The sequence below is a fragment of the Hemitrygon akajei genome, unplaced genomic scaffold (genome assembly GCF_048418815.1).
Source record: "Hemitrygon akajei unplaced genomic scaffold, sHemAka1.3 Scf000076, whole genome shotgun sequence".
NCBI classification, from domain to species: domain Eukaryota; kingdom Metazoa; phylum Chordata; class Chondrichthyes; order Myliobatiformes; family Dasyatidae; genus Hemitrygon; species Hemitrygon akajei.
In genome coordinates, this window is record NW_027331962.1 from 3,099,439 (window position 1) to 3,127,033 (window position 27,595).

Consider the following 27,595-nt stretch of genomic DNA (forward strand, 5'->3'; position numbering starts at 1 on the left):
TAATAATCAATAATAAACAAGCTCTGTCGATGTCTAGGGGTAAATAAATTGTCATAGAAAATTATAAAGTTCAGTTCAGTTCATGAGTGCTGATGTAGTTATGGTGGCTGTATTTTAATCTTTGGAGAGAGAGAGAGAGAGAGAGAGAGAGAGAGAGAGAGAGAGAGAGAGAGAGAGAGAGAGAGAGAGAGAGAGAGAGAGAGAGAGAGAGAGAGAGAGAGATATGTAACAGCTACAATCAGGCAAACCTTCCTTTGCTTTCTTATTCCGTCGTATCGGTGTGGTCATTCAGTTATGAACTCTCCGTCCTTCTGCTAGACCGTTCTTCTGTGGTGGACTCGTCACTCTGGCATGAGTGGACACACACACAAGACCCCACCGGCCTGCTTTTACCCTGTGAGCTTTTCTGACCGATCTCCTGATTCGGTCTCCGAAGCCCCCACCTTTCTTGTGGGTTCCAACACTCAATCAGTGTCCACTGGCGTGTCTGGAGGGTGTCTCTCCAGATCTGTCTTTTATCCCGACTAACGGGGACTCAGCTATCCATCACTCCTGAATGACTCTGTCCATCAAATAAGGCCACTCCTTCAATCCACTGAGGATTTTTTATGGGCAAAATAGTAGAAGATAAAAAACCCTTGCAGAAGTCATAATACAGTAAATCAACAGTCTCTCTCCCCTCTCTTATCTGTAGCAAATGTTCTTGCCTGTTTTTCGTCTCTTTCTCATGGTCAGCATAGCAACAGTAATAGTTCGTGTTTCTCGGGGGGGGGTGGTCAACTCTGTACCCCATTGGCCATCAGGTCTGTTCATCACTCATAACACCCCCATCCTTCTGGGAATTTTCGCCAGGGGAAAATTAACTAATAAAGCACATGACTGAATTACAGAGTTTAACAAAAATACAGAAGTTGTCTTAACTACAAGAACAATACAGATACACGTTCAAATTAACATCTCGATAAACAACAACAATAACATTATCACTCCCCTTCACATGTTGTATTTTAATATAAAATTCCTGTAACAACAGACTCCAACTTAGTAATCTCCTATTTTTATTTTTCATGTTAGCCAAAAAAAATACTAAAGGGGTTGTGTTCTTAGCTTAGGTGTATATTACAAAATGTGAACCAATACATGTGTGATTATACTGTGGTGCATTATAAAAGTTTGTGCAAATACTAATCTCTATTTTACTGTTAAACTTAACATTCAAACAGTCAATCTTTCATGGTGTATTTTTTATCTTTCACATGCTTTGTCAAATTCCCTCAAAACCAGATCCTGTTATTCAAAGTAGCATTTGGTCAACCTTTGTCCCTTTTCCACTTAACTCTCACGTGGTTAGCTCGCTCACCAGTGTGGAATAGGCCTTCACAGACTCCTTTCACAGGAGCTATCTTATCACAAATGTTTACCAAACAAAGCCCATTTGCTGAACTTCCACACAATACGTTAATTTTAAGCAAGTCATTAATTTTATCTTCAGGGTCTTTCATTCTATTTGTTTTCTGTTTAACAGCTGCAGATGATCCCTCTTGGTCAATACAACAGTTCACGTTCTGCCTCTCCAAATCACATACTTGAATAACATCAAGTTGTTTACCCTTAAATTTCCAAACAAACCGTAATTGATTCACAGGCACATTGTTAACAAGCCATTGTTCAGTTAACGGTCCCTTCCCTTTTGTCAATCCTTCTAAAACCAATTCAGACTTTAAATTTTCTTTATTCAATTTAGGAACAACACCTTTCCCTTCTCCTTCAATAATATTCACATCACCAGCTTTCATCTCATCATTAACTTTTAACACACCTTCCAACACAAACAACTGAGAATTCTCACTTTCCACTGGTACCAAGGTTAACCCTTTCTTCACTGAACCAAGTCCATCTGACCCAAAAGGACTGCATTCCTTTTCAACTAAATCAGATACCTCATACTTTTCCTGAGTTTCAATACTAGGTTCAGTACCCTGTGCATCCACACTCTTCACACCATGGACACACGCAAACGGGACATCTACCTCTTCCAGGCTTTCAATACCAGTCCCTTTTTCAAATTCTAAGTTCCCCTGATCTTCCCAGTTACTCTCTGGGGAACTGCCCTTCGGAGTAAACTCCACCTTGCGGGTTAAAACAACCTGGTCTGCTAACCCAGCAGACTCCCTCAAGGTAGCGGCATCCTTTTCATCTAGGTCAGCCCTTTCATCATTATCGGGAACACATTTAAATTCTTCAACTGCAAACTGCTCTGTCAAGCCAGACAGATCATCCTTTTCCAACCCTGGACCTTCTAACTGCCATATCTGTTTCTCATCTTTACTCTGTGCCTCTATAAATTCCCTCCTGACTAAGGGTAAATCTAACTCCTCTCCTTTACTCTCCTTAGATCCACTATCCTCCGTTTTACCACCCTCTAACCCCTCTTGGTACAGGGTCGGTAAAAACGCCTCCGCCAAATCAAAACTGGACTCATTTCAACTGGCTCCTGTCTCAGCCGCCTTTCTAGACATGCTGCGAGTTATTGCGCATGCGGGATAAATCTTGGAATCTATGGGCGGGTCCTCAGCACTCACTGGCTTACTTGTTAATTTCACTGCTGAATACACATCCCCAGAATCTCTCCAGATCCGCACGGGAACTGGGGTTTCTCCTTCCTTCACAGACACCGGCCCTTCCGAGATAAACTTCTCACGCCCCTCTTGTGCTCTATCTACCTTTGCTTTCCTCATCGATCTGCTGACCGAATCAATGCAACCAGTCGGGATCGCTGCTTTCCCTTTCCCTGTCTCCTCCTCCGGAGCAAAGCACTTAGATGCGATATGACCAGCTTTCCCACAATTATAACCCGTAAATCTAGGAACCTTTCTGCCAGCCTGCTTTTCCTCCTCCTTACCTTTTCCACCAGCTCCCGGCTTATTCTCTGCCTTAGCCGGTGGGCTTTCTCTACCGTCCCTACTGCATGTCTGGTAACTCTCATTTGAAGACATCTTTGACTTGTGGGTTAAAGTATACTTGTTTGCTAACTTGGCAGTCGCAGACAAACTCTCTGTCTCCTTCTCATCCAAGTACGTCTTCATACTCTCAGGGATAAAACTTTTAAATTGATCCACCAGTACTAACTGTAACAGTTTATCATAATCTCCAACAACCCCTTCTGAGCGCACCAACGCTCACAATATATTTGCATCTCACGGGCAAACTCTAAATACGTGTGGTTCCACGGCTTTCTCAAGTTCCGGAACTTCAGCCGGTATGCCTCTGGCACCAACTCGTAACTCTTCAGTACAGCCCTTTTTACTTCCTCATAATTCCTAGACTCATCCATGGACAATGCCGAATACCCTTGCTGAGCCTTCCCCCTAAGTACGCTCTGTCCCAGAACAGCCCATTCTCTCCCAGGCCAGTTCTGATTCACAGCCACTTTCTCAAAATGGAGGAAGAGCTTATCGGAATCCATCTCCTCGAATGGAGGTACCAACTGGATCTCCCGACCAATCTTGAACCCCTCATCTGGGTCTGCCGCCCGGTCTCTTCCCTGCTGTACCTTTAACCTCTCTATTTCCAGCGCATGCTGCCTGTCTTTCTCCCTTTCCTCCATCTGCCTTTCAGCTTCCACTTTCCTCCTTTCAGCTTTCCTTTCTTCCTCGTCTCTCCTCCTTTCTTCCTCCTCTCTCCTCCTTTCAGCTTTCCTTTCTTCCAGCTCTCTCCTCCTTTCTTCTTTCTTTTCTTCCTCCTCTCTGCTCCTTTCTTCCTCTCTTCGCCGTGCAGCTTCTCTCTCTGCTTCCATCTGCCTTATCCGAAGTTCATGCTGCCTCTTCTCCTTTTCCTCAGCCAACCTTAATTTTTCCGATCTCTAACTGAACCTCCCCCTCGGCTGATTTCCTCTCAGGGAACAGGTCCAATACATCTGGTGTGAACACACCCTTGGATACATAATGCATTACTATTTCTCTCTGTATATCCACCTTTGTCATCGACGATTTCACCTCTGGGTGATCTAATCGTTTCGCAACATTCACCAATTCAGCCTTCCTGGCAACATCTAATGCCCCCGCAGTCGGGTCTTTTAAAAATTTGACAATGTCCATCTCTGCTGGGTTCCCGTCTGGTTAATCTCACAACCAGATCAGATAAGGGACTTTTATCCCGATTCACTGGCCCCTTTATAAGGTATAAAATCCCGGACGAGCCCCCAATTTGTCACGTACCCCGTAACTGGGTGTCTAACCAGCAGAGAAAGAAGAATCCGTTGGAGTCTGGTGTTACTATAGTTAAAGGTGTTTATTAATAAAAATAAGCAAAACCGTATCAATAATGCAAATGTACATATAAAACAAGTTAGCAGTAATAAACCTAATAGTGTAGGAATAATAATAATCAATAATAAACAAGCTCTATCGATGTCGAGGGGTAAATAAATTGTCATAGAAAAGTATAAATTTCAGTTCAGTTCATGAGTGTTGATGTAGTTATGGTTGTTGTATTGTAATCGTTGGAGAGCGAGAGAGAGAGACAGCGAGCGAGCGAGATGTAACAGCTGCAGTCAGGCAAAACTTCTTTTGCTTCCTTAATCCGTCGTATCTTTGTGGTCATTCAGTTATAACCACTCTGGTCGTCAGCCAGACCGTTCTTCTGTGGTGAACTCATCACTCTGACATGAGTGGACACACACACAAGTCCCCACTGGCCTGCTTTTACCCTGTGAGCTTTACTGACCGATCTCCTGGTTCGATCTCCGAAGCCCCCACCTTTCTGTGGGTTCCCAACAATCAATCAGTGTCCACTGGCGTGTCTGGAGGGTGTCTCTCCAGATCTGTCTTTATATCCCAACTAACGGGGACTCAGCTATCCATCACTCCTGAATGACTGTGTCCATCAAATTAGGCCACTCCTTCAGTCCACTGAAGAATTTTTATGGTCAAAATAGTAGAAGATAAATAACCCTTGCAGAAGTCATAATACAGTAGCAGTCAACAGTCTCTAGCCCCTGTCTTATCTGTAGCGAATGTCCTTGCCTGTTTTTCGTCTCTTTCTCATGGTCAGCATAGCAACAGTAATAGTTCGGGTTTCTCGGGGGGGGGGGGGAATGGTTAACTCTGTACCCCCATTGTCCATCAGGTCTGTTCATCATTCATAACATACTGTTGTCAGTAATTCTCCTCTGAGCTTACCAGTGATTTCCCATCACCTTTCACATTGTCAGGTGACCCTTGCCTGAAGTGAATTAATTCCTAATTCCTTCTTCACCGGATCCATTTATTTTTAAATTATCTCGGCTTTATTTTTTTTTCAAATGTGAGCTTTTGAAGTAGCATTGCCTCATATATTAAAACAGCAAGGAACCAATGTCTTCAGCCCAGCTCGGGTACATGTCCACCAATGCAACTCCATGCTGGTCTCAGCTACTCCTCTCCGCCAATAACACCCGAAACTACTCAGTCTTATTGTTTATCCATGTCTGTCCTAAATGTAGCAACTGTGTCCTCCTCGACCACTTCCTCAGCCAGCTCATTACAGGTATTTATCAATTTTAAATCTCTCCCTCTAAATATGTGTGGCTTCCCCCTAAATCTGGATGCAGTTGTTTGTATATGAAAACTTGTTAAAGGCCTTACTGAAGTCCCTGTAGAGAAACTCCACTGTCCAACCAACATCTCTCCCCCCGTTGCCTACGGGAAAGAACTATCCAAAGGATTTATCAGATATTGAAACATTGAAAACCTACAGCACAATAAAGGCCATTCGGCCCACAAGGCAGTGCCGAAGTTGAACACCACACACTTATCTGGGTTGAACTCCATCTGCCACATCTCAGCCCAGCTTTGCATCCAATCAATGTCCTGGTGTAAACTTTGACAGTCTTCCATAGTATCCACAACATCGCAATCTTTCTGTCATCAACAAATTTACAATCCCAACCATCTAATTCCTCATCCAGTTCATTTATAAAAATCGCGAAGAGTACGGGTCCGAGAACAGATCCCTAGGGCACGCCACTGGTCACCGGCCTCTATGCACAATATGACCCGCCTACCAACACTTTTTGCCTTCTGTGGGTAGCCAGTTCTGTATCCACAAAGCTATGTCACCTTGGATCCCATGCCTTCTTACTTTCTATATAAGTTTTACATGGGCTACCTTATCAAATACCCTGCTCAAAAATCCATACATTCTACATCTACGGCTCTACCTTCATCAATGTGTTTCGTCACATTCTCAAAAAATTCAATCAAGCTGATAAGACTCACTGGTCTATAATTTCCTTGGGCTATCCCTACTCCCTTTCTTGAATACGAGAGCAACATCAGCAACTCCCCAATCCTCCGGAACCTCTCCCGTCCTCATTGATGATGCAAACATCACCGCTAGAGGTTCAGCAATCTCCTCCTCGCCTCCCACCGTTTCCTGGGATGCATCCCTTCCGGTCCAGGTGACTTATCCAACTTAATGATTTCTAAAACCTCCAATACGTCCTATTGCCTAATATCTATCGGCAAAGGGTTTTCAGTCCGCTGCAGGTCATCCTTACAATCGCCAAGATCTTTAACCGTAGTGAATACGGGAGCAAAGTTTTCATTAAGTACCTCTTCCGGTCCCATACACCCTTTTGCACTGTCTCACTTGATTGGTCCCATTCTCCCACGTCTTATCCTCTTGCTCTTCACATACTTGTAGAATGCCTTGGGGTTTTCCTTAATCCTGTCTGGCAAGGCCTTCTCATGGTCACTTCTGGCGCTCCTAATTTATTCTTAAGCTCTTTCCTGCTTACCTTACAGTTTCTAGATCTCTATCATTGCCCTGTTTTTGAACCTTTTCTGACCTCTTTTTTTTCTTCTTGACTCTGTTTACAACGGCCTTTGTACACCACGGTTCCTGTACCGTGTCGGCTTGTACTTCCCACTGGTCGCGATGAATGGAACACAGTTAGCCAACCTCCAACCTTCGCAATTTTCCCCGAACCCTGTAACGTCCATCTCAAAACCTCATGTCCATCAAGTTGAATAACTTCTTAATGTTTACTTATCATGGAATAATAAATGTTTGATTTCATTTTGTGATTCGTAACGGAATTCATAAACCTGCAGATTCTATTCTTGTGCCGTGCACTAATCAATCCCCTCTGTTTTAACAGAACCTGTTTCCAATGTCATTGTTACATCTAATGCCACCAGACTGATTGAGTACAGCGACACCGTCAGACTAACTTGCTCCGCAACAGGCACGGATGTCTCTTACCTGTGGCTTGAGAAGAATAACAAGATAATTCCTCGGGGCAGGATTGTTCTGAATGAAGATAACAGCACACTCACTATTTCTGGAGTGCTACGGACAGACGGAAGATTCACCTGTAGAGCAAGCAACGTGATTAACGAAATCACAAGCTCTCCGTTTTCTCTTCGTGTCAACTGTAAGTGTCCCGAGTCTCCGGTAGTTACATATAATATCACAGTTCCTGCAAGATACGGGGTTCGGGAGTGTGTGAATACATTAGTGATCGTTTCCTGAGGTATTAAACACTATCGACTAACACTGGGACAACTGAACAGTTAATTAGGAGACAGATCCAGGTCTATCTCGGACGCTGGGGAATTAAAATTAAAATTTTGAAGTTCAAAACCGAGTCACATTACGGCGGCTGTTAAACTACTAGTATGTCGGTTCAAATCAGTACTTCAGCTACTTCCCCTTTATCCTTAAACTATGACCCCTAGTTCTGGACTTCCCCAACATCGGAAACAATCTTCCTGCATCTAGCCTGTCCGATCCCTTTAGAATTTTATACGTTTCAATAAGATCCCCCCTCAATCTTCTAAATTCCAGTGAGTATAAGCCTAGTCGATCCAGTCTTTCTTCATATGAAAGTCCTGCCATCCCAGGAATCAAACTGGTGAACCTTCTCTGTACTCCCTCTATGGCAAGAATGTCTTTCCTCAGATGAGGGGACCAAAACTGCACACAATATTCTAGGTGCGGTCTCACCAAGGCCTTGTAAAACTGCAGTAGAACTTCCCTGCTCCTGTACTCAAATCCTTTTGCTATGAATTCCGACAAACCATTTGCCTTTTTCACCGCCTGCTGTACCTGATTGCCCACCTTCAATGACTGGTGTACAATGACACCCAGGTCTCGTTGCACCTCCCCTTTTCCTAATCGGCCACCGTTCAGATAATAATCTGTTTTCCTGTTCTTGCAACCAAAGTGGATAACCTCACAGTTATCCACATTAAATTGCATCTGCGGTGAATTTGCCAATCACCTAACCTATCCAGTTCACCCTGCATCCTCTTAGCACCCCCGTCACAGCTAACACCGCTGCCTCGCTTCGTGTCATCTGCAAACTTAGAGATGCTGCATTTAATTCCCTCGTCTGAATCATTAATATACATTGTAAACAACTGGGGTCCCAACACTGAGCCTTGCGGTACCCCACTAGTCACTGCCTGCCATTCTGAAAAGGTCCCGTTTACTCCCACTCTTTGCTTCCTGTCTGCCAACGAATTCTCTATCCACATAAATACCATACCCACAATACCGTGTGCTTTAAGTAATCTCCTGTGTGGGACCTTGTCAAAAGCCTTTCGAAAATCTAAATATACCACATCCACTGGCTCACCCCTATCCACTCTACTAGTTACACCTTCAAAAAAATCTATAAGATTCGTCAGACATGATTTTCCTTTCACAAATCCATGCTGACTTGGTCCGATGATTTCACCTCTTTCCAAATGTACTGTTATCACATCTTTGATAACCGACTCTAGCATTTTCCCCACCACCGATGTCAGACTAACATGTCTATAATTCCCCGGTTTCTCTCTCCTTCCTTTTTTAAAAAGTGGGGTTATATTAGCCACCCTCCAATCCTCAGGAACTAATCCAGAATCTCAGGAGTTTTGAAAAATTATCAATAATGCTTCCACTTTATCTTGGGCTACTTCCTTAAGCACTCTGGGATGCAGACCATCTGGCCCTGGGGATTTATCTGCCTTTAATCCCTTCAATTTGCCTAACACCACTTCCCTACAAACATGTATTTCCCTCAGTTCCTCCATCTCACTTGACCCTCGGTCCCTTACTATTTCCGGAAGATGATTTATGTCCTCTTTGTGAAGACAGAACCAAAGTAGTTATTCAATTGGTCTGCCATGTCTTTGTTCCCTATGATCAATTCACCTGTTTCTGACTGTAAGGGACCTACATTTGTCCGGACCAATCTTTTTCTTTTCACGTATCTATAAAAGCTTTTACAGTCAGTTTTTATGTTCCCTTCCAGCCTTCTCTCATAATCTTTTTTCCCTTTCCTAATTAAGCCCTGTGTCCGCCTCTGCTGGTCTCTGAATTTCTCCCGGTACTCAGGGTGCCGCCTTTTTTTTGCTAATTTATATGTTTCTTCTTTGGACTTGATACTATCCCTAATTTTCCTTGTCAGCCACGGGTGCACTGCCTTCCCTGGTTTATTCTTTTGCCAAACTGGGATGCGCAATAGTTCTATTCATTCATATTGAAATTATCTCTTTAAAATTCTAATTCTAGTTTCTGTTTTTTTTTCCACAACACCACGGAAGCTGATCCAAACTTGGTACGGTGAGGGCAAAGATATTACTTTTTAGACAAATGGATCATTGAATCTCTGGCGCAGTGTAAGGCCGTTTAGGGAGTTTGATAATAATTCCGTTCACCGGAAGGGACAGGGGAAGTTCAGAGTGTAAAAGGCCCACAGCCCTTATCAGCCCCACAACCCTTCTGGCAAATGTCCGTAGCTACGACGAGGTGGGGATGCATTGCTTCAGTGCACATGTGGAAGACGGAAGTTACAGCTGTTAGATCTGGATGAAAATCACAATGTGCAGTGGTGTCACAACCAGCGGTCATCACAGATAGAGACTAAACCTAGAATATTGGAACTGAAAACGGGTCCTACCATAACACGCTGTAAACTGGAGTGTCCCTATAATTGCACACGTGGTCAGTGACTTGACAGTATAGTGTGGGCCCACATGACATACGGCCCGAACCCTGATTACATGAGTTATTGCATCTACACTCCAAGTTGCCTTACCTATCCCCGCAGAGCGACGCTTTGTGTTTTGTCTGGAACGTGTTTCTGAACTCTCTTCCACAAAACACACACCTGGGGAAGTTTTACGGAACGATACGCTTATGACTGGCGCGCATTGTATCCAGATTGGAGAAAGAGACGGGTTTTGGGATATGAGGTAACTGTGCAATTCATAGTTTCGTAAAACGTGGATAATCTGACACTGTGTCCCGACTCTCCTCTTTCCCGCGCGTGGCTTCCAGACGAATGCATTCTCCGGTGTGTAGGATCGATTTCTCTGCTGGTGGGCTGTTCTTCCTCTTCAGCTGAGGAACTCTGTTGTAGCTCCTGTGTGATTTGTTGCAACCCCTTTTGTCCGTTTCTTTTAGACGGACCGGATCGTCCATCCATCATCATTCAACCGCACTCGTCTTTTTACATTGCCGGAAGCACCATAAGGTTAACATGTTTCACAGAGTCCCGCCCAGATGCTGAATTGAATTGGCAACTGAATGGTGCCCACCTACACAGTGGGCAGGAGGTCATCCTCGACAGCATCTCTGTGAGAGACACGGGAAAGTATACTTGTGAGGCCTATAACAGGGTTACAAAAAGGATCAATGCCTCAACCACGCAAATCATTGTGTTCGGTAGGTAGTCCGTTCCTCCCTTTGTTAAGGTCCTATAATTAATGGTGTTGGTGCAGACTGGCCCGTGTAATCCAACTAAATGCCTGAACAAATACTAATAATATCAATCCACAACGTTGCATATTGATGAATAAGAGTATTGATGAAGATGAAAATTGTAATTGTTTTGATTAAATTACAAATGTTTACTTGCTGCAGTTAAGACCAGAAGGACGTAAGCATTGGAAGGAGATTTAGACCATTTGGCCAATGGAGTCCGCTCCGCCATTTCATCATGGCTGATCCAATATTCCTCTCAGTCCCAATCACAGCCGTTTCCGCATATTCCTCACGGCCTGACCAATCGAAAATCTATCATCCTCGGCTTTAAACGTACATAACGATACGCCCTCTACAGCTGCCTGTGGAACATAATTCGCAGATTCATCACGCTCTGTCGAAATAGATTCACTTTCGCCTTGGTTTCTGAAAGGATACCACTCTATGCACAGGTTGTGCCTTCAGGGATTAGACTTTGCCGCCATGAGAATCATCTTTTCCATATCCACTCCAACAAGGCCTTTTACAGTTCGATAGGTTTCCATGAGGTCTCCCCACATTCTTCTGAACCCCAGTGGGTAGAGGCCCAGAGCCATCAAACCCTCTTCTCCCGTAAAGCCGTTCAATCCTGGGATCATTTTGGCGAACTTCCTTGGAAACCCCTTCAGTTTAATCACATTCTCTCTCAACGACAAGGGTCCTAAAGTGCATCACAATACTCCAAGTGAGGCCTCACCGGTGCTTTATCAAGTTTCAGCATTACATCCTTCCTTTTATATTCTAGTACCCTTGCAATGAATGCTGACATTGCATAACCACTGATACCTGAAACATCCAACATATCATCAGTGTGTCCCACGGTGAGGGCTGTTGCAGTTTGTCCGCCAGTTCCTTGTTCCCCAGTACTACCTATCCACTATCGTTTTTGAACGGCCCGATATCCACTCTTGCTTCTCGATTCACACTTGATGTACGTTGAGATACTTTGCCGATCTTCATTAATATTATTGGCTGGAGTGCGTTCGCATTCACCTCTACCTTCTAAACGACTTTTTAGTTGCCATTTGTTATTTTATTCAACCTCCCAATCATCTGTCTTCCCATTAATGATTGTTCCATTATATACCCTTTTTTTGACCTTCATGTTGGCTTTGACTTCTCTTCTTCGCCACGGTTATGTCAGCTCTCCTTTAGAATATTTCTTCCTCCTCTGCCGTCATCCCCCGCCAGTGTTATTTTTCAATTAAATCTGGCCAACCCCTCTCCAGTGCTTCTCTAACTCCTTTTAACCCACTGTAACACTGACTCTTCAGCTTCTCCTTCTCACATTTCAGGATGAAGTCGATCATATTATGATCACTGACCCCAACATTCTTTTTCCCATAAGTTCTCTGATCAATTTCGGCTCGTTGCACAACAGCCAATCCGGAGGAGCCGACGTCTTGCCGAAATCTGGCTCCGCCAGATCTCCACGGATCCTTCTGTCCATCTGGTTCCCTTCCAAATGCAACTCCACTTAGGAACCAATCGAGCAGCAACAAGAAGCCTTCCCACAGGAATGTTTATCCCTCCCGAGTTCAGGAGCAACCCGTCCCTTCTCTGCAGGTCGCAACTTCCCGGGAGGAACCCATGATCATAATTCCTATGCCCTCCCTCCTCCGCCAACTCCTTAGCCACATATTAAATAAAAAGTCACTCTACTTTTGGTTTCAACAGCAGGGGGCACGGGTTTTTTTTTATTTCACATGGTCCACGGGACAATTAAACTGTAGCCAAGTGCAGTTCTGTTTTAGTCTGCTTTGATGGATAATGTATATTCTCACTGCGGGAAAGTCCAAGCATTGAGGACCATCTGAAACGGGAATAGGTTGCTCACCGTCCCCTTGTGTAACAGCAGTAAAACTTTAAACTCAGTGCCGGCGTTTAGTTCAAGCTGGATACCGACGAGATATCGAACCACATAGGGATAAGAACTGGGAATGCCGGCGATATTGAGTTGGCAGCATCCAAATGTTATGTTCGTGATGTAGATAAAACCCCGCGTAAATCTATTTGCATTTAAATTGTATTTACAGAGACAGTGACTGGGGTTACTGTGGTGTCCAGTGATCCCACCCCCCTGGAAGACCCCGATACCATCGCACTCAGCTGTCACGCGTCGGGCACTGTTCAGACACGGACATGGTTCAAGGATAGCCAACCCATTCAGGAAAACGGCAGAATATTCACATCTCCCGACAAGGCGAAACTGACTATAATCAGAGCTAACAGAAACGACGCAGGGACGTACAAGTGCATCGCCAGCAACTCATTCAGCAGTGGCGCTGGAGAGACCAACGTGCAAGTTTACTGTAAGTACACAGTTAGTCAACCGCGTTCATTTGTATCAGATATTACACTTAACAACATTTGCTCTCATCTTTTCAATGAAGACAGAAGGTCATAATATCCCGGATCCACCAGGATTTTACTCTAATCAACACTTTTTTTTAATTTTATAAATGGATCAGAGAAGTTCAGAATTGAACCGGAGCGTCCAGTTGTGTCCAATATTGTGTCAAACCTGACATTAGCTTGCTTTGCTCTGTCAGTCCCCTGGGGTATATATGCATGGTACAACGGGAACAATCTCCTGCAGACAGGGCAGGAACTCACCCTTGTGTCAGTGAGCTCGGTTGACGTTGGGAGTTATACATGTCCGGTTAATAACGGCGTAATCAACAGGACCAGTTATCTTACAAGGTGTAGTTAGCGCACAAGGTGAGTGAATGTGTCTCTCATTCGTTCATGTAAACCCGATGATCAAAGATCCAAACCATTTCCTTCTCACGCTCTCCTCACGCCCTACCTTCACTCCTCCTTCTAAATGGCCTACCAGAACAAAATAATAATTGATTTAAATTTATTCAATATCGAGACCAGCGACCAGAAGTTTCCGGAGCCTGGATCAATGATCATTTCTTAATAAAGTTGAGTTTTCGCCATGTAAAATATATGCTTGTTTTCTGTGTCATCACCAAAAACAGATGAAAACTGTACCTTCCGGGCTGGCGCGATCGTGGGCATTATATTTGGTTTACTGATCATGGGCCTGGTTGGAGGATTCAGTGGATGGCTGTTCGCAAGAAAAGCTAGCGGGTAAACGCATATCTCTACGAATTCCGTTCCTACCTTTAATGATTGAATGTGAATTTCGGCAGAAACGACCTTAGCTGAGATCAGGGTCCATCTGTGGACAGAATCAGCATTCCGCCTTCACGGCGAAGTTGTCTGTCCGAAATTTGTCTGAAAGAGGTTTGCGTTCAGCAATATGTGTGTGAACAGCATTATCTGTCAAAAAGGCCAAAGCATTTTTGTCTACTTAACCCATCTGTCGATGCTATCGAGCTGGACTGGTACAGGGCATCCGATAAACAAAACGTTATTAAGGGATATCTGGAGAGAATCGAATGGAATTATAGGGGCCATTCTCATTCGGTGCATCAGCGCAGGAAAATAAGTTCCTGACGAATTATTTTCTTGTCCTTTGTTTCAGTTTATTCAGCATCAAATATCCACCGAAATCTAAATATGGCAAGAGCAGGAATCCCGGAAGGAAAAGTGAGTGAACTCCGTTTCAACTGTTCTAATACTGAGTCCAGGGGAATCTTAACATTTGATTTTAATTTGGGAGCTCATAGTCCACTGAAGCTGGAGGTTTCATCCGAGTGAATGGTCACGGATGATGCGACATTTGCCGTTGGGTTTCCAATTATTTTAGTTGAAAACTTCTGCTGAAGATTACAATATCAGCGAAGTAATGGGATGGTAGTTCATGCAACTTAAATTCTCTTCATATTGATCAATATCGGCCCTCAATTACTGGTTCCGGCGGTTGGTGGGAAGGGAGCTCATGCTATCAATGGCTTTTTCTTCTGGGCCGGTTTGACGTCTGCTGTGTTCAACAAAGCCTCCTGAAGCTCTGCACCCTTGTGCCATATCTGTTTTGTTTCCTCAGGCAACTTCGATACAAAGACTGTAAACTCATCGGAATATTATGAAAATGTCCAAATGGATGAACAGGTTGGATGTTTGCATTATGTCCGTGATCTCAGTCATTTCTCTGCAAAGAGAAGATAAGAACATCAGTAATGTGATGGGTAGCGTCCATCGGGCCCTGCGGCACAGATTGGGCATTTAACACGATCCTGGATGATCGATCCCGGATCTTATTTTCCGTTAATGGAGAAACAACACATTATATTCCGCAAAGTAGACCCAAACCTGATGGCATGAACATCGACCTGATCCCACCAGTATTTCTGTTCACTTCTCTCTTCTTCTATTTTCCACTCCGGCCTCTTACCTCTTCTCCTCACCTGTCCATCAACTCCCTCCGGTGACCCTCCTTCTTCCCCTTCCCCCGTGGTACACTCGATTCTGCAATTGGATCACTGTGGTTAAGAATGCGTATGGTACATTGACCTTCATCGATCGTGGGATTCAGTTTAGGAGCCGAGAGGTAATGTTGCAGCTCTTTAGGACCCTGGTAAGGACACTTGGAGTACTGTGCTCAGTTCTGGTCACCTCACTACAGGAAGGACGTGGAAGCCATAGAAGGTGTGCAGAGGAAATTTACAAGGATGTTGCCTGGATTGGGGAGCATGCCTTATGGGAATGGTTCGAGTGAACTCGGCCTTTTCTCCTTGGAGAGCAGGAGGATGAAAGGAGAGCTGATAGAGGCGTACAAGATGTTGACAGGCATTGATCGTGTGGATGGTCAGAGGCTTTTTCACAGGGCAAGCACGAGGGGAAACAGGTTTAAGGTGCTGGGGAGTAGGTACAGAGGAGATGTCAGGGGTAAGTCTTTTTACTCAAAGAGTGGTGAGTGCGTGGAATGGGCTGCCGGCAACGGAGGTGGAGGCGGATACGATAGGGTCTTTTAAGAGGCTGTTGGATAGGTACATGGAGCTGAGTAAAATAGAGGGATATAGTTAAGCCTAGTAATTTCTAAAGTAGGGTTATGTTCAGCACAACTTTGTTGGAGGAAGGGCCTGTATTGTGCTGTAAGTTTTCTATGTTTCTACGTTTTACTTTTCCTTCAGCCTTTCTCCCTTTCCCACTCATCAGGCCTCACCTCCCAGCCAGTCCTCATTCCCCTGGCCACCATTTTGTCCAGGCGTCTTCCTGCCTTCTTCCCAGCCCAGTACAAGTGTCTCTGCACAAAACGTGAACGGATTAATGAATTCCATTAATGCTGCCGGACACTCTGAGTCCCTTCGGCATTTTGTGTGTGAGCTTCCAGTACCTGCAGAATTTCCCCAGAATTTCCCAGAATCCATAACTCCTGAGTGATGCAAAATCATATCTTACCCTTGCTGTAATTTATTTCATGAAAGAGTCTTTTAAAATGTCCGATCAATGTGAGTAACTCCACACACACACACACACACACAGACACACACACACACACACACACACACACACACACACACACACACACACACACACTCTCACACACACACACACACACACACACACACACACACACACACACACACACACACACACACACACACACACAGACACACACACACACACACACACACACACACACACACACACACACTCTCACACACACACACACACACACACACACACACACACACACACACACACACTCTCACACACACACACACACACACACACACACACACACACACACACACACACACACACACACACACACACACACAATCCATGGTCAGGTTTGCACATTTCTGTCTGTGGTCAAGAGCGGTCTCTGTGAGCGTTGAAGAGAAACAACAGCTTACGGTAAACATCCTGAGGCCGCGAGTCCGCCACCTACACGTTCTGATTCAGACTTATGTCTCAAGAGGAATGGGTCTGAAAGCGAATCACTCCTCAGGTAATATTCATCATGCTCCTGTGTGACTGAATGTTGCCGAATGGTTTCATGACATTCAGAAACATTCCTGATGTCAGAGACAATATATATTGCACTCACACCGAATCAGAAACACGCGGTGCATCGAACGGTGAACGAGGCAATATTGCCCCAAGCACTAACTAATGTGATACATTGATACTCCCGGGGTTTATAGGCGGAGAGTCAGAATACAATTGCTGTGAACTTGAATAAACGTCTCAAAAATAACACGTAATCTTCTCTTTCCAGGGTGCAAGGAACAATGCACAGGATGAAAACTCCACTTACACGGTAAGGGAATCATTTGCGTCAATCCCTTTTGGAAGTAATTGTTTCCACTTCAGAACCTGAAGTGAGACTCTGGACAGCGAGAATGTCGAAGTTTCAGTAACGGGGGGAGGCAGAAATGGCGGAGGAACTCATTAAGTATCACGTGTTCGCCTTCACTGTTGAGGCCACCATCAGTATGACAGTGCCAGGACAGGGAAGTGGTTGCAGCCACTATAATAAACAGAAAATGCTAGGCAATCTGGAAGGTGGATAAATAACCTGGGGTGAATGGATGAGAGTAACTGCACGTCAGGGGTCTGAAATAGGCAGCTGAAGTGGTAGTAGAGGAATTAGTACTCATACCATTATAGGATTGTTTCGGAGGAATGGAAATTTGTAAACATCACTCCGCTCTTCTTGAAGAAAGGGAAGCAAATGACAGGAGCTAATACGCCTGTTAGCTTGAGGATAATTTAATGACTGAGTCCTCTGCGGACTGCAGTTTTGTAGAATGACAGGGTGACCTCATTGAAAGATGAACCATGGGAAGACCTATAACTCTGCCTCTGATCCTCCTTTCATCATGGCCTTGCTGCTCCGTGTTTCTTTCAGACGCGAATTGCTAAGAATGCGCAGGATCTTTTGAATGTTCTGCTAATTCTCCTCTGTTACAAAAATGTTTTTGATCATATTTTTTGCTAATCCTGCTGATCTCCTCGCGTTAACAGGGACTTATCCTGGAGTATCAATCTGTTTACAGTGATCTGAACAGGTATGTGAACCGAATCTGGGGCTGCCGACACATAGTGTCACTTGTAAAGGAAAGGTATTCACTAATTTCAAGCCAATGGGCCGTGCAGGGTCATGGTTGTGCGCATGTCATAGTCACCCTGAGATTAGAAGTTTAGAGACAAGTAACGGTGCAAGACTGGAGTCAGGCGGCGTCGCACAGCGATATATTGATATTGAAAGGGACAATTTTCCTGGATCGATAGCGATATAGGGAAATATTAATTGCGGTTGCATTGTCACAATGTCAGACACAGATTCTGAAATCATCACTCGTATTTGCCCTCACCAGCAGACGCACTTTCGGGTTGCTGACGTAGTCAACATAAATTGTGAATTGTTTCCGCAGCTGACGTCACTGGTGAACGGAAACCGATGGTTGGAACGTGATTTGCAACAGAGAAAGGACAATCATCGAGGATAAATCCAGTTCAATATGGCTTTTTTTTTTTCTTTATAATCGTTCTCCAGGTCTCTATTAAACCTCTTCCGCGTTTCCCAGCCTCACGACAAAGACATCAGAGAGGATTTTGTCTCGTTTCCATCACAGCAGCTTAGTTCTCTCGCGCCAACCCAGACTGGGCATTTCCATAAAGTGACCGCTGGTCGAATCCCTATCCCGTCCGTACTCTATTCTCACCACGTGGTCAGTTGTGTAGGTGCTGCAATGTGTGATCTATATAGCAAAATATCTTAAACCTATTCAACTCAGGTGCGTTAGCATAGCAGAGCTCGGAGATCAGGTCCGGCGTCATCTGTAATAAATCTGTAGATCTGATGATCCAAAGTCCGGGAAGGTTAATTGGTCATTGTAAGTTGTCCTGTGATGAGGTAAGCGTCAGAACATAGCACATAGAAATCTACAGAACATTACAGGTCCTTCAGCCCGCAACGTTCTGCCCAACACGTCACCTACTGCAGAAAGTGCCAATAATTACCCTACCGCTTAGCCCTCTATGGTTCTGAGCTCTACGTACCAATCTCAGAGTCTCTTGAAAGTCCCTTTGTATCGACCTTCGCTCGCCACGCACCCATCACTTTCTGTGTGAGAAACGTACTCCTGGCATCTCCTTGTACCTACTTCCTAACACAATAAACCTGTGCCCATCGTGTTCGCCATTTCAGACCTGGGGAAAAGACTCTTGCTTTTGCACGATCAATGCCTCTCATTATCTTACACACCTCTGTCAGGTCAACCCTCACTCTCCGTCGCTCCAAGGATAAAAAGCAAATTTCACGGAACCTATTCCCATAAGGCATTTTCCCCAATCCAGGCAACATCCTTGTAAATCTCTTCTGTTAATCGGGTTTGTCATCGGTCGCTGAAAGGCCCGAAGTGACGACTCCGCGCTCCATGGCTGAATAATAAATGCAATAAAATAGAGAACGGTGCTGAAACCTTGAGTTGTCTGCTGATTGCTGCGTGAATTGGCACAGTGAATGTTTATCCATCCGAGACACTGATTCAGCCCCCTTTTCCAATGTTCCTATACGCCGAAATGTGACGTCGCTTCTTATTTGCTGAATGCTGATTGATCCCATAGTTTGATCGCTTCATGTGGTTCTCCCATCAGTCTCCCTCGTGTCGATGTTTCACTGTAACCCAGTGAAATAATTTTCGTTGTTGAACTTGGGTTCAAACTTGCTCGCTCGACCCTCTTTGTTTCGCACAGCTCAACGTGGCTGGAAGAAAAACGAAATAGTCGTGAATAGGAACAGGCACGTAGCCCACGCAGACCGTCATGTGAGATTAGACCATCATGTGGCTGCCGGTGACAAGCGGTGTTCCACAGGGGTCTCTCTCGGGAGCTATCATTTTCACCGTATTGTCAATGATCGGGGTGATGGTATTGATGGCTTTGTTGTAGAGCTGCAGACAATTTGAAGACAGGTGGAGGGAAATGAAGCAGAGTGGCTAAGGAAGGACTTAGATTGGGAGAAAGGACAAAAATGGCAGATGTGATGCAGTTTTGGGAATTATATCCACATGCTATTTGGGAGATGAAATGAAAGTGTTCACCAGATTCAGATGGACAGAAAATACAATAAAAACAGGGTTGCAAAGGGACTTGGGAGTCCTCGGGGAAGACTCATTAAAGGTTGACTTGCAGGTTTAGTGTTTGATGAGGAAGGTGTTAGCATTCATTTCATGAGAACTAGAATGTAAAAGCAAGGATGTGATTCGGTAACTTTATAACGCACGGGTGAGGCCTCACTTGCAGCATTGTAAGCAGGTTTAAACCCCTGAACTGACCAACAATGTGCTGAAACTGAAGAAGGGCTCAAGGAGGTTCACAGAAATTATTCCAGAATTGAATGGCATGTCACATGAAGAGCTTTCAATGGCTCTGGGCCTGAGGGGTGGCCTCAATGAAACCGATCGAACGGTGAAAGGAATTGATAGAGTGGGTGTTGAGAGGATGTTTCCTGTGGTGGGAGACTCTGAGACCAGAGAACACAGCCTCAGGGTTGAGGGGCGTACTTTTAAAAGGAAGATGAGGAATTTCTTTAAACAGAGATTGATAAAACCGGGTAATCTTTTGTCACAGGCGGATGTGGAGGCCAAGTATTTGCAGGATTGAACAGACCCATCTCCCAACAGGTGAAAATGAGGAGCACTATTTTTGTAATTTTTTGAAATTCATCATCAAACAATCATCTGTATCTGCGCCACAAAACAACAGATTGAAGGCCATATGTCAGTGCTGATGGATTTGGTGCTGATTTTAAATTTGATCCAGGCACCTAGCTCCAGTTGTTATCATTTAGATGGCTGAGTGGGGGGCAGAGATGGTTAGCAGCACGGTGTGAGTTTCTCGGGCTCTGGGGGTAAGGGAGGTGGGCTGAGTTTTCTAATATCATTGTGTGTTGATAGATTACACAGCGAGCTTATTCTCTGCTCTGAGACATATCTCAGCGAGAAATGGTCACAGGAAAACAATTCCCAGAGGAATGTTTACATCAAAGTGTGGTGCGGATTGTTTGTATTTTAAGGGATGGGTCTGGGTGTTGTTGGCAAGGCAGGAATTTATCACCCCTCCCTCAACAAACCCCTCACTGAGCGGTTTATGTTGGGCTCTCTCCTTAAACTGTCATACGCTGTCTGGGAAAGCTGTACCAAAGTTGTCTCAGGCAGGACATTCCGAGAATCGGACCCGCACCGCGACGCAGGCAACTCAGACTGATTTCCGAGTGGCGGGGAATCTTGGGGACAAAAGTAGTCTTTAATCGTCTTGTTCCTCTTTTACCTTGCTGACCTTCGCCCTCAGGGTGAGGACGGTTGTTAGGGTGGGGGGTGGGGTAGTTGGTAGTGGTGGGAGTGGTGTTCCGGAGTTTCCCATGGAATTGTCCTGACGAGTAACTGTGCTGCATTTTGCAGACTCTGCACACATCGGCCATGACGTGCAGGTGGTGGAGGAAGGGAACTTGCACGTTGCAATTGCATTCGTTTGCTCTGCAGCAGGGTCTAACACTACACAGTCTGATAACAACAGACAAGAGAGAAATAGGAAACTGTGGTAATTACTTCCTCATAGTTCATCAGCAGTTCAATTGAACCACACATACTGTCAAAACAACCCAGTTCTCCCTCCATCGAGCATTCTACCACTCCCCCCCCCCTCCCCCCCGCCCCCACAGGCCAGTTCATGGCGAAGAACATACAGACAGGTTTACAGATCCATGTAAGTAATAGCTTGTTACTCCATCAGGACTGTCGGCTGTAGTACATAGAGAATTGACAACTCACCAAAGTCATTCTCAACACACTCTCAAGTATTGAATCAGTTCCACAGGGCTGTACTAAATGTTAAAACATAGGCCACACACTCATCACCCAGCAGGTTTCCTGCAACTCGGCTTGTTTCCCATGTACGGATGTATATTCCCCCACCACACACACACACACACACACACACACACACACACACACACACACACACACACACACACACACACACCTCCATTCTATAGACTGTGCACACATGGGCCATTACGTGGAGGAAGGGAACTTGCACAAGCATTTGTTTGCTCTTTAGCAGTGTCTGACACTGCATAGTCTGCTGATAATAGATAAGAGAAAATAGGAAACTGTGGTAATTACTTCGTCACAGTTCTTCAGCAGTTCTAATTGAACCAGAAATTCAGTCAAAACAATACAGTTCCTCCTCCATCGATCACTCCCCCACCCCCCAGATCATGGTGAACAAAATACAGACAGTTTTACACATCGATGTAAATAATAGCTTCTTTTTCCATCATCGCTAGAGCTTGTACTAAGTAGAATACTCACACCGCATCCAAGACCCTCTCAACCCACTCTCAAGCATTAAACCAGTTCCATGGGAATGGAGTAAATATTAAACTATAGTCCACTCAACCCATCCCCCAGCAAGTTTCCCATGAGCGTTTACGCCAAAGACATAAACACACACACACACACACACACACACACACACACACACACACACACACACACACACACACACACACACACACACACACACACACACACACACACACACACACACACACACACACACACACACACACACCTGCATTCTGTACACTGTGCACACATCGGCCATTACGTGGAGGAAGGGAACTTGCACAAGCATTTGTTTGCTCTTTAGCAGTGTCTGACACTGCATAGTCTGCTGATAATAGATAAGAGAAAATAGGAAACTGTGGTAATTACTTCGTCACAGTTCTTCAGCAGTTCCATTGAAACAGGAATACTCTAAAAACAAAACAGTTCCTCCTCCGTCCATTACTTCCCCACCCCCACAGGCCAGTTCATGGTGAAAAACATACAGGCAGTTTTACAGATCCATGTAAGTAACAGCTTGTTTCTCCATTAGGACTGTCGGCCGTAGTACACAGCCTATTGACACCTCACCCAATCTATTCTCAACACACTCTCAACCCATGTTTAGGGATCTCTTGCAGGATATAAGGAATAAATTTGTCCCAGTGAGAAAGATAAAGAATGGTTGGATGTAGGACCCATGGGTGAGAGTGAGGCGGAAAATCTAGTCAAGTGAAAGAAGGCAGCATACATGAGGTTTAGGAAGCAAGGATCAGAAGGGTCTATTGAGGAATATAGGGTAGCAAGAAAATAGCTCAAGAAGGGGCTGAGGAGAGCAAGAAGGGGGCATGGGAAGGCTTTGGTGTGAAGGGTAAAGGAAAACCCAAGGCATTCTTCATTTATGTGAAGAACAAAACGATGATAGGAATGAAGGGATGACCGATCAGAGATAAAAGTGGAAAAAATGTGCCTGGAGGCTTTGGAAGTGAGCGAGGTCCTCAATGAATACTTCCCTTCGGTATTCACCAATGAGAGGGAACTAGGTGACGATGAGGACAATATGAGTGAGGTTGATGATCTGGAGCATGTTGATATTAAGGGAGAAGAGGTGTTGGAGTTGTTAAAATACATTAGGACGAAAAGTCCACGGGGCCTGACGGAATAATCCCCAGGCTGCTTCACGAGGCGAGGGAATAGATTGCAGATCCTCTGGCTAGGATTTTTATGTCCTCTTTGTCCACGGGAATGGTACCAGAGGTTTGGAGAAAGGCGACTGTTGTCCCCTTGTTCAAAAAGGTAGTAGGGTTTGTCCGCGTAATTATATACTTGTGAGCCTTACGTCTGTGGTGGGAATACTGTTGAAAAAGACTCTTAGAGATAGGATCGATGGACATTTAGAGAATCATGGTCCGATCAGGGGCAGTCATCATGGATTTGTGAAGGGCAGATCGTGCCTAACAAGCCTGATAGTGTTCTTTGAGGAGGTGACCAGGCATATAGATGAAGGTAGTGCAGTGGATGTGATCTACAAGGATTTTAGTAAGGCATCTGACAAGGTTCCACACGGTAGGCTTACTCAGAAAGTCAGAAGGCATGGGATCCAGAGAAGTTTGGCCATGTGGATTCAGAATTGGCTTGACTGCAGAAGGCAGAGGGTCCTGGTGGAGGGAGTACATTCGGATTGGAGGGTTGTGACTAGTGGTGTCCCACAAGGATCGGTTGTGGGACTCTACTTCTCGTGATTTTTATTAAGGATCTGGATGTGAGGGTAAAGGGGTGGGTTGGCAAGTTTGCAGAGGACAGACTGGTTGGTGGTGTTGTGGATAGTGTAGAGGATTGTCGAAGGTTTCAGAGAGACATTGATAGGATGCAGAAGTGAGCTGAGAAGTGGCAGATGGAGTTCAACCCGGAGAAGTGTGAGTTGTTACACTTTGGAAGGACAAACTCCAAGGCAGAGTACAAAGTAAATGGCATGACAAATGGTAGTGTGGAGTAGCAAAGGGATCTGGGGGTACATGTCCACAGATCCCTGAAAGTTGCCTCACAGGTAGATAGGGTAGTTAAGAAAGCTTATGGGGTGTTAGCTTTCATAAGTCGAGGGACAGAGTTTAAGAGTCGCGAAAAAAAAACGCAGCTCTAAAATCTCTGGTAAAGCCACACTTGGAGTACTGTGTCCAGTTCTGGTCGCCTCACTATAGGAAGGATGTAGAAGCATTGGAAAGTGAACAGGGTAGATTTACCAGGATGCTGCCTGGTTTAAAGAGTGTGAATTTTGGTCAGAGATTAAGGGCTTTACTATTTGGAGAGATGGCGGATGAGAGGAGACATGATGGAGGTAAGCTAAATATTAAGAGGAATAGATAGAGTGGGCAGCCAGCGCCTCTTCCCCAGGGCACCACTGCTCAGTACAAGAGGACATGGCTTTAGGGTAAGGGGAGGGAAGTTCATTGGGGATATTAGAGAAAGGTTATTCACTCAAAGAGTGGTTAGTACGTGGAATGCACTGCCTGAGTCAGCGGTGGAGGCAGACACACTAGTGAAGTTTAAGAGACTACTAGACAGGTATATGGTGGAATTTAAGGTGGGGGGTTATATGGGAGGCACCGTTTAAGGATCGGCACAACATTGTGGGCCGAAGGGACTGTAATGTGCTGTACTGTTCTATGTTCTATGTTCTATGTAAGACATGAGGTAGCTTTGGAAGTCAAGGTCAAAGAGAATCCAAAGTTCCATGACCTCAATACTTGTTTGCCTTATTTCCATTGACTCCATGCCAGTTTCCTTAGTAAATACAGACGCAAAAAAAACCATTCAAGATTATTTTGTTTATTTTGGTTCTATGCATAGCCGACCACACTATTCTTCAAGAAGACCAGTTTTATCCCTTATTATCCTTTTGCTATGAATATATCTGTTAAAAGCACTTTGGATTATCCTTCACCTTGACTGCCAAAGCTACCTCATGACTTCTTTTACCCTCCTTATTTCTTTCTTATTTTTGCACATTTTATGCCCCTCAATACCTTATTTGCTCCCTGTTTCCTACACCTGTTATACATCTCTCTCTTCTTCTTTATCAGAGTTCCAATATCCCGTGAGAACCAAGGTTCCTTATCTTTATTCACTTTGCTTTTAATCCTGACAAGAACATACAGACTCTGTACTCTCAAAATTTCTCCTTTCAAGGCCTTTTACTTACCAATGACATCCTTGGCAAAGAACAACCTGTATAGTGGGGTGTGTCAGGAATGGACAGGAGGAGGAGTATAGGAAACTGATACAGGACTTTGTGATATGGTGCAACTCAAACTACCGGCGTTTCAATATCACCAAGACCAAGGAGATGGTGGTGGACTTTAGGAGATCTAGGCCTCATATGGAGCCAGTGATCATTAATATGTGTGGAGCAGGTTAAGACCTACAAGTATCTGGGAGTACAGTTAGACGAGAAGCTAGACTGGACTGCCAACACAGATGCCTTGTGCAGGAAGGCACATAGGTTAAAGTGCCGGGGTTAGGACTCAATGTATTTAAGTAAACTACTTAAGAACTTTTTAAAAGCTATTATTAATGCGTTTTGAGAGGGTGATTTTAGATGCATATCATATTTTTACTGAGTTATGTATTGTATGTAATTAGTTTTGCTACAATAAGTGTATGGGACATTGGAAAAAATGTTGAATTTCCCCATGGGGATGAATAAAGTATCTATCTATCTATCAAATCCACGCTTTTTATATCCTTCCTCATTTCTTCAAAATTGACCTTATCCCAGTTTACAACCTCAACTCGAGGACCAGATCTATCGTTATCCACGATCAAGTTGGAACTGTTGGTGTTATGATCCCTGGAACCAAAGTGTTCCCCTACACACACTTCCGTCACCTGTCCTAACTCGTTTCCCAATGGGAGATCTAATATTGCATCTTCTCTAGTCGGTACCTCGATATATTGCTGGAAACATGGGGAACAAGCCGAGTTGCAGGAAACTTGCTGGGTGATGGGTGTGTGTCCTATGTTTTAATAATTACTACAGCCCTGTGAAAATGATTCAATGCTTGAGAGCCTGTTGAGAATGGCTCCAGTGAGGTGTCAATACGCTGTGTATTACAACCGACAGTCCTGATGGATAAACAAGCTATTACTAACATGGACCTGTAAAATAGTCAGCATGTATTTCACCATGAACTAGCCTGTGGGTTGGTGGGGAAGTGATCGATGGAGGAGGAACTGGGTTGTTTTGAGAGAATTCCTGGTTCAATTGAACTGCTGTAGAACCTATGAGGAGGTAATTACCACAGTTTCGTATTTCTGACTTACCTATTATTAGCAGACTGTGAGGTGTTAAACTCTGCTACAGAGCAAACGAATGCCAATTGCAACATGCACCTTCCCTTGCTCCAGCACCAGCAGGTAATGGGCCGATGTGTGCTCTGTCTATAGAATGCAGCACGGTTACTCGCCAGGGCTATTCTTGCGAGAACATTCGGACCCACCATTCACACCACTACCAAACACCTCACCCCCAACCTAACAACCGTCCTCATCCAGAGGGCGAAGGGCAGCAAGGAAAATGAGGGAGCAAAGCGATTAAACGTCACTTTTTGCCAACAAGACAATCTTTTGGACTCCACGGAGAGACAATATTCTTTCTCGCTGCCCATTCCTTCAGGAAAGATGAACGAGACATTGCAGGGCTACAGTCCTCCTGTCCTCTGCAAGAATGGTCACAGTGGGTGCGGCCCCTGCTGTGCAGCTCCCCAGTACAGGGTTCAATCGCGGTGTGTGTGTGTGTGTGTGTGTGTGTGTGTGTGTGTGTGGTGTGTGTGTGTGTGTGTGGTGTGTGTGAGTGTGTGAGTGAGTGTGTGTGTGTGTGTGTGTGTGTGTGTGTGTGTGTGTGTGAGTGTGTGTGTGTGGGTGTGTGTGTGTGTGTGTGTGTGTGTGTGTGTGTGTGTAATATACATACGTACATCGGGAAAAAGACCAAGTTGCAGGAAACCTGTTGGGGTGATGGGTGTGTGGCCTATGCTTTAATATTTAATAATTTCCCATGGAACTGATTCAATGCTTGAGAGTTGGTTGAGAGGGTCTTGTGTGCTGTGTGAGTATTATACTTAGTACAAGCTCCAGACATGATGGAAAAACAAGCTATTGTTTACATATATGTGTAAACTGTCTGTATTTTGTTCACCATGGTCTGGGGGGGGTGGGGGGGGAAGTGATCGATGAAGGCGAAACTGGGTTGTTTTGACATTATGTGTGGTTACATTTGAACGCTGAATAACTATGAGGAAGTAATTACAGTTTCCTATTTCTCTCTTATCAATTGTTAGTCGACTTTGTAGTGTTAGACCCTGCTACAGAGCAAACGAATGCAATTGCAACATGCAAGTTCACTTCTTCCCCAACTGGCATTTAATGGCCGATGTGTGCACAGACTATAGAATGCAACACAGTGACTCACCAGGACTATTCTGCAGTAGGCTATTATTTACATATATGTGTACAACTGTCTGTATTTTCTTCACCATTATCTGGGGGGTCGGGGGGAGTGATCGACGGAG

General features: G+C 44.6%; 1 protein-coding gene across 1 annotated transcript in view; it reads left to right on the forward strand.

The window, feature by feature from the left end:
- Positions 1 to 27,595, forward strand: part of LOC140722388 (uncharacterized) — a 59,094-nt gene that overhangs the window by 11,631 nt on the left and 19,868 nt on the right. The window contains exons 7-13 of the mRNA XM_073037139.1: positions 7,142 to 7,417; positions 10,438 to 10,698; positions 12,813 to 13,088; positions 13,764 to 13,875; positions 14,273 to 14,337; positions 14,735 to 14,799; positions 16,916 to 16,957. Of these exons, the coding sequence (XP_072893240.1) occupies positions 7,142 to 7,417; positions 10,438 to 10,698; positions 12,813 to 13,088; positions 13,764 to 13,875; positions 14,273 to 14,337; positions 14,735 to 14,799; positions 16,916 to 16,957 (1,097 nt within the window). The remainder of the gene's footprint in view (positions 1 to 7,141; positions 7,418 to 10,437; positions 10,699 to 12,812; positions 13,089 to 13,763; positions 13,876 to 14,272; positions 14,338 to 14,734; positions 14,800 to 16,915; positions 16,958 to 27,595) is intronic.